Source organism: Pinus tabuliformis, chromosome X (genome assembly GCF_031772625.1).
Source record: "Pinus tabuliformis cultivar Carrire ecotype Pingquan chromosome X, CPIR1, whole genome shotgun sequence".
NCBI classification, from domain to species: Eukaryota; Viridiplantae; Streptophyta; class Pinopsida; order Pinales; family Pinaceae; genus Pinus; species Pinus tabuliformis.
In genome coordinates, this window is record NC_142308.1 from 1,054,821,476 (window position 1) to 1,054,830,141 (window position 8,666).

The 8,666-nt window shown below is 36.7% G+C and overlaps 1 protein-coding gene across 1 annotated transcript; it reads left to right on the top strand.

Annotated features, from left to right (window-relative positions):
- The first annotated feature begins 431 nt into the window (after positions 1–431).
- On the top strand, positions 432–1,046 carry LOC149143446 (uncharacterized). Its single transcript, XM_089451829.1, has one exon. The coding sequence runs from the start codon at positions 432–434 to the stop codon at positions 1,044–1,046; it is 615 nt and encodes a 204-aa protein (XP_089307955.1).
- Positions 1,047–8,666: the final 7,620 nt, after the last annotated feature.

An 8,666-nucleotide genomic window follows, 5' to 3' on the forward strand; every position in this document is an offset into this window, starting at 1 on the left:
TCACACTGGTTTGCCCCATACTCTCGTGAAACAAAATATTGTAGGATCCATGCAGCATTCCGCAGAGAATATAACAGTGAAGACAAGGGTTGACCATTCTGGTAAGAGTGCTTCTTCCAGTTTACAAAAGAAGATAGATATGGCTTCTGTGCTATCCCTGCCTTGGATCCGGCGCTGGTGTCCCTTGTATCAGATTAAATCCTTTGTATTTGAGATACATTGTGGTTCAGCGGCTACGAGGGGAATTAATCTTAAAAGTCTTTCAGTGAAAACAATACCAAGTGCTGCTGTAGTGGCCATTGTTGAGCTTGCTTCCCAACAACTGCATTCTTGTAAACGGCAAAAGAAATGGATCTCCAGAGTCTAGAACGCAGTGGGTTTTACAGCTTCAGAACTGTATTACTCTTGTTATTTCTTTGGGTATTTTTGAAATGACACTGTTGTACTTTGAATACGCAAATTTCAATGCAACTGGAATCAGGTCCACAGGTATTACTATTTGGGCTGTTACATTTGGTGCTGTCAAGAAAACCATATCCCGACTCATTATCTTGGTTGTTTCAATGGGCTATGGTGTAGTAAGGCCCACTCTAGGAGGTCTTACTTCGAAGGTGCTTCTTCTGGGAGCAACGTTCTTCCTGGCATCTGAGTTGCTTGATCTTGTGGAGAATGTGGGGTCCATCAAAGATCTATCAGGAAAAGCCAGATTGTTTCTTGTTCTGCCAGTTGCAATTGTGGATGCTTTCATCGTTATTTGGATTTTTACTTCTTTGTCTAAAACATTGGAGAAACTTCAGGCAAGGAGGTCACTTTCTAAGCTAGACATTTACAGGAAGTTCACTAATGCAATGGCAGTTGTTGTATTTGTTTACGTGGCATGGATTGGATATGAGCTGTATTTCAAGGCAACTGATCCGTTCAGTGAGCGTTGGCAGAGTGCATGGGCTATAAGTGCATTTTGGCATGTTTTTTTCATTTTCTTTGCTTTGTGTCATCTGTGCACTTTGGACTCCATCTCAAAACTCCACTGGTCCTCCAGTATATGATCAAAGTCCAGTGAGTAGCATTAACGTTATTGGGCCAAAGGAATTATTGATAGAAAATGAAAAGGGAAGGCAATTTAATAATGCAGAAAAGCCTGAGGGGAAAATTTTTCGAATTGGACAGTTGACAGAGAAATTTGCTTCAGACATTGGTGTTAGAAATGATGAAAATATGGGCAAGATGATGCTTCAGAATAGTTTGAAGGATAAGTCAGAGGTGGATCTTTGTGGAAATTTCATAAATAAAAAATCAGCAGGAGCTTTTTGGCATACTTGAACAGGTTTTTGGCAATGGTAACTGTCTCACTTCTGATTCAGATATTAAAAGACAAGACAAATCTAGTGCTCCTTTTTTCAGGCAATGAAATTGAAGATAAGGTATACAAAAAGAGTAGAGTCTAAGACTGTGTTTTTGAAATTACACAGCAGTTTCGTAGCGCACTACGAAACTGCTGTAGCTGCATGTTACAATTGAGCCGATCAATTATGATTGACAAATCAACAAATCTTTTTAAAAGGTGTTTTCTTCACACAGGAAAAGGTGGCCAGCACATCATGGATGTGGCAGTCTGCTCTATTTTGGGGTAATCAAAAGATAAAGGATAGACTTCGTTGGATCCGAACATGATAAAGCAGACTAAAGACCGATACACAGGGACAGTTTCATATTTTTCAGGGTATTGGAAAGGATGTGTCATTAAAGATCAAACATGGAGCATTGAACCTCCAGCTCAGCCAAGTCGAAAGAGGACCAGGTGTCAAAGAACAAGGAGAAGCCATTATGCATGGAATATAGAGTTAGAACCATAGTTTATTTAGAACTCTAAAAAAGCTCCAGTCAGCACTTTATTGTATTTATTAGTTAGTTAAATAGTTGATAGGTGTCACTAGAGGTAGTTATCGAGCTCCCATCAGGCTGGAGGAGGAAGCTCGAATCAGTTAGAATAAACACTCTATATATAGCTGAAGCAGCAATGTAACAAAGGTTGGAAATTTTATAACAGAGTACTGTTTTGGCTTATGTAAAGACAGAGTTCAGTAATATAATTTGACTGCTTTTCTTCTCAGGATTCATGAAGGATTTCTATGTTCAGAATGTATGATTTTATCTTTTCCTTAATGTCTTTTTGCAGTTGCATAGATGTACAATCACTCAGAATTCACTGATTGTGCTCTGATTTCCTGTGTGCATTTATGAGCTGTGGTTCCATATGTGTTGTGTTTTGAATATTCAAATGCTAAGTGCCCTGACTTCTATGCAAAGGCAGTACCATTGTTTACTGAAGTGTGATTGACTCCATAGGCCCAATGGAAACTTATGAAATGTTTGTCCAGCCTTTATATTTGTCACTGTTATGTCACAAGAGTTAGCCCTCTTATTTTTAACCAAAATCAATAACCCTTTGAGAGAGCCATCTCAGGCTAAGGAGGCTAAGCCTTAGTCAAAAGATTGGTTTGAAACAGTTACTTGAAGTCTTCCTGGTTTGCAGCCTTCCAGGGCCTGATTTTGAGATAACACACCTTCTACTATCGGCCTTGCAATAAAAATTTGGATCCATAATTGAATGAAAATTAGCTAAATAATTTTGAATGTTAAAAAATAATAATGAATATAATATTTTATATAAAATAATATAAATTTATCATCAATATAAACTAATTAACAGTAAATGCCTTAAAGAATGATCTATACGTTAACATTGCTACATCAGGTACAATAAAAAGACCCGTTCTACTTTGTGTAGAATACACTCAAAATTGAATAATTAAAAACATGGCTTCGTCTTAAAGCTTCTTTATAAACAAGTCGATATCATTTTCGTATAGCTAAATTGTTATTACAAAAGTAAATTAAATATTCATTAGAGTATTAAGGATTATTGTCCTATTCAGAAATCAATTGTCCTCTCACATCAATTCAAAAATTGTTTGATGGAGAAAACATTTTATTGTTTTAATCTATTATTTCTCCGATCAGATTCTCTATGCATAGATCCCTTGGAGTCGATGCTACGCAACTTCAACAAATGGGCCATGAAGGTCAAGAATTTGGTCTCAAATTCCTGGACTAACTATAAGTTTATAACTTCAACATATTCTTGGAGGTTCTTGTGTGCCTTCCAACATTTTCAAATTTGATGCATTATGTTTAAAATGCAATGAAAATTGGGCGCAACATACTGGATGCAATATAGGGAATCGAGAATCTAATCTCGGGTGTAAAAGCCCTAATGGAAGGCAACTTGGAAGATTTATTCCAACAGACATTTCCCATCTCTCCAGAGGAGGAAATCCATGATGAGCCTCAATATTGCAACAAGAATGTTGCAACTCCCAAAGCTACCGACTTTAATTATCAACCTGGGGTTCGTACAAACTTAAGAGGTATCGGCACTATATGTGCAACACACAATGTGTCCTTTGCAATTTTGCCTTGCTCCTTTGGTGTTCTCTCTTTGTTTTCCAACTTTCCCACGAGTAACTTCAACATGCTCTAACTTCTGCTCCAGTAGTCCATTTTTGGACTTCCATAGACCATTGTAAAGCTCTTTCCAAGCACTAGGAAATGGAGAGGGTCTGATTTATCTCTGAAAGATTTTGTGGCCTTGGAAATCTCTTCAAACTTCATTTCTTTTCTGCACTTTGGGCAACTAATAACCTTATAAAGCAATGAGTGACAACATTGGCTGCAACTAGGGACAGTGCCTTGCTGGCAAGGTGTTGAGAACATGCAGACCAATATCCTTCACCATTGGGCATGGAGTCAGAAGTATATGAACTTTGTAACCAACAAAATCTCCATGAGACTTTCCTCATCAATCTAAAAATGCAAAAATAAAAATTCTACCAACTAAAAAGAAAATTCTCAGCTAGTGAGCTTATTTATGTACATTCCTACTTATGCACCAGAGCTTAATCAACCTAGGTAAGTTAAACCCTACAATGTAGCCAGACCAACATTAGAGTATTGGGCCTTATACCTTCATGCTGCTGAAATTTAAAATTTAAAGCAGGCATGCACCATAAAAAGTATGCCATTGGAAAGCTTGATGCATGCTCTAGACACAACATCCACTACTGATCAAAGAATATGCCCATTTACTCAACTAGAGGGTCATGGAATGAACAAGGAAAGTTTGCAGTTTCCTCTCAAGATCAGTCTGTTGACCAATATCCTCTTGGCCAGCGTAGCCACAAACACCTTTCAGCTCCTCATCTTTAACTTTTCGAGAAAAGTTTCTTGCTGATCATGTGTTGCCCATTTGTTGACGGGCCAAATTCTTGGAAATCTGCAGTAGAATCTTCAGTTTTTGAGATGCAAGAGTCAGAGACGGGAGGGCCTACTGAGAATTCATGGTAGGGACCTTTCTACAATAAGTAATCACAGACACTGCTTGGTCCTTCAACTTTGGGCTCTTCTTGAAAAAATTGTTGCTTGGAGCCTTCTCCCGACTTGCTAGTAAACAACCCCTTTTTGACCCCATTGACCATCTCTTCCTCCTCTAAATAATATGAATCATGCTTTGGAGGATGGTTTTGGCCTTGTTCTCCAAGTGAAAGATGAGCATTGCAAACTGGAGGCTCTTCGCTGACTTTCTCATATTTGTTGTGTATATAAAGTTTTCTAGATTGATTCATTTTTCCTATCATTGCTGAAATGGTTGCATATGGAACTCGCCACTTTCTTTGAAAATTTGATGAGGTGGTCTTGGGAATGATTCGTTCCATGGCTTTCTGTGTTTGGAAAATTTTCAGCTTTAAGGCTTGTATACCCTACTTGTCTTTGCAATGCAATGTGTTTTTTATTTGGTCACAAGCAAGGATGGATACCACGTATTGCACAGGGGATGAATGGCTAACTTTCTCAAAAGACCATGTAGTGGAGGGTAAAACGGACATAAGTCTGATATTGGGGATGTAGAAATTGAGACTGAGGAGAATATCAACACTAGTGCACCATCATCTTCTCAGCCCAACCGTTTCAAAGAAGCATCAAAATGGATGATTATAATAACATTTGTGAAATATGCAAAGTTGGGGTGCATTGTTATGTTATGATGGAGTAGGTTTCTTGCTTACTTATTGTCAATTTTGCATTGATCCTCCTCTGGATCAGGTTCCTTCTAGGGATGGACTCTGCCCAACTTGTGGTATAAGAAAAACTTCATCTCATTTATTTGATTCGACTTACTCTTATTGATACATCATATACAACAATATCTAGCTGTAAATATGAACTATAACAATGTGACCAACTGGTCAGCTTTGTTGTTATGGAGGAAATCGAAATTCTAAAGAAGTTATTCGAAGATAAATTCCTATAAGGAAAGAGGGTGTGTGATGGCAGAATAGTTCTCTCAATTTGTGAGGTTGTTCATATTGATATTCAAAACTCTTAGACTAGGAAGCATTGGTAGTAGATGGGTGCCAATGCCTTAAGTTATCCTTCGAGTTGTATTGACCCTAGTGAATGTAAGGATCTGAAAAAATGCTGTCTTTGTCTTCACAAATTGTCTGGTCTTCCTAAATCTTCTATTCCTTCAGTGTGTCTGTGCACCTTTAGGGGGGATTGCTAGTATTAATTCCTTTGATTTATTATTATTCCTTTGTATTTTTAATATAGATTATTTTAATTTTTATCTTAAAAAAATAAATATATAGGAACAACCCTCATACAGATTGAACAACCCTCACCCTCATACAAATCAAGTAAAGAGAAAAAAAACACTTTGTTTGATGATTTTCTTTTCTGTGCCAATCTGCAAGCGAGTGAATCTCGGGTTACAATAAATCTAATCCCCTCCATCTTTCCCTTTCTGTCACAATAGGATGGTACAATTAGTTGGTCTCCCTTTGAAAGAGAAGCACTGCAATTGACCCAACGAGGGGAGTAGAATTTTCAAAGGAATCTCAGTTTTTTGGGTTAAGTGAACATGTCTAGAAAATTGCACACAACGGTGATTGGAGGGAGGAGAAGCCTTGATTTAAGATGTCAAATTGATCACTTAAAATTCAAACTATATTCTTGCACGTGGTTCATTTTATTTAGAAATTAATTTTATATATCTATTGTACTTAAAAATATATATCATAATTTAAATAATATAAAAATAAAATTTTAAAAATAATTAAATAATTTATTTCCATCGTTATTTTTTTAAATCATCTTATATTGAAGTTAAATATTATTACTAATTTTTATTAAAAAATATTAAATCAACTTAAATATGTTAATTTTTAATTGTATTATTACTTATATAATATTTTATTTATTTATTTTTTAAATTTTAAAATAAAAATAAAATTTAAAATAATATATTTAATTAGAAAGCTAATTTAAAATATATATTAAGTTATTAAATTGAAAATGATTTACAATTTCATATTAAGTAACTTTCATATTTAAAAAATTTAACACAAGTAATATCGGAAAGAACTATTTATATCTATATTCAAAAATAATGTTTATAATTTTGAATATGGATAAAAATAACACAGGTGGTCCTCAACTTTTATATTTATTCACTTGTTTTCCACACAAATCAATCAAATTATGACTTCTGAAAATGAAATCCTCCTCGTGCATGCACAGATGGAATAAAACAAAAATCTTCATCATCACAAGTAACTAATACCTTGGGGTTTCAATCAGCGAATGAATCTTCATCATCACAAGTAATTAATACCCTAGGGTTTCAGTCGGTGAATGATAGGACCGCGACCTTGTTGTTAGAAAGCCAACGAATCACGTACTAGATTGTTGGGTGCGTGCTAACACGTTGGATGGGCCCTTGGTGGCCTTTCAAACTGTGCCTTCTGCCGCTTTTATGTTATTTTTATTTTCGAGCTTTTATATTTTAGGTTGGATGGAGATGTCACTGTGATGTTACTATTTAAATATTAAATATTGTGTTCAAATTAATTATATAAATTTTAGTTTATATTTATTTTAATTTTGGATCTATAAAGTTTCAAGAGGGATTGAATCTTTAAAGATATATGATGATGATGGTGGTTAACGTCCATTGAAACCAAATTGGTCTATCGAACCTATAATTTTCTTAGTTTCTAATTGTCTGGCTCCTCGTTTTTCTTGGCGAGATTGATATTGTAGCTTTCTTTTTTTTCTCCACGGTCTTCTAACTTTCTTTATCTGACATCTCCTTCATCTCTTCTAGTTCTTGGGACATTAGTGTCTTAGCTTCGCGATCTACTGTGTTCGTCCTTTTGAAGATAGTCGGAGAAGAAGTTTGCTCTAGGAGATCTGCGTTGCTATTAAATGAAGATTTATTTTGTGCGATATTCGAGTCCTCATAACTGTTGATGCTTGAGGGGTTGTCGAGTTCACTCTTTTGTTGTTGGGCGAGGCTTTCCCCCTGCTTGTCTTTAGAGTTGTTTCTTTCTTGCCCGATTTCTTGTGATTCAGAGTTTTCTCGAAAGTATTCCTCTTTGATGACAGTGTAGTGTTCGTTTTGTGCTCCTTCCCACCATGTAGATCTATGGTGATTTTTTCTAGCAGAATTTTTCTGGGAAGCTTTTCGACAATTTTTTGCTAGTTGGCCTGTCTCAAAGTAGGATCAACATCTGAAGAGGACACTTTCATAATCGAGTTTCTAGTTCCACACATAGTCTTTACTTGTTAGGTGTATTTCAGCTGGGAATCCAACGCTGAAGTCCATTTCCACACAGATGCGTGCATAGGTGGTTCTGGCATATTCCTCTGTTTCTGGGCACCTGCAGTAAAATTTTCCAATTGGATTTCCAATGGCTTTTAGCGAAGATAAATTCCAGAGATGCAAGGGTATGTTTGGCAATCTCACCCCAACTGGTGTTGAGGTTATGACTGTTGTTGAGGGATCGAATGATGGGTTCCATGGCCTCATGAATAGGCCTGATTTTTCCCAAAACCAAGGGCCAAAATCTAGAATACATTGTTTGCTTTCAGGGTTTTCAAAATCTACTATAAAGAAACCCCTAGCACATGGGTAGATATTAATTGCATCAGGAATTAGAGGCTTCCATACCTCCGAGATCCAACTATGTAGAGCTGTCAGCTGCAGCCAAAAACCATTGAATCGACAGATTAGAGCACTTTCAGAGAACTTCAAAGCCTCATTGAGTGAGGCCTGGACCACCTGGACAGTGGGAGCTGGGGCTTCACTGACGATATGGGCCGGAGCTTGCCCCCCAGAGGCGGACGGAACTGAGCCAACAACTATTTTTGTGAAGCTGGGAGCCATCTGGAGAATGCTCTCCTGCTGGGTATAAAATATTGCCGAAGAGAAGGCCACAGGAGATTTCCGAAGAGAAGTGAAAAGGCGCAGATCTATAAACCGCAGAAGGCCCAATCAATGAGAAGAGAAGTGAAGAGCCGCAGATTTATATCACGACTTGGTTACACATTACCATTTATATTATATTTCATAAGAGCTTAAGATCTGGAATTCTGATGAGCCATAAATCTGCTCATGCAGAGACAGAAGATCTGCTCTACAAATGCTTTTTGGAGATCAAGAGCCGCAGATCTAGAGACTATTTATATAAATAAAATATGTGGCATGACCTCTTGCTCCTTACTCAAGTCTTTGTATAAATATCTTTTTGAGTCTTTTTTTAATGTAA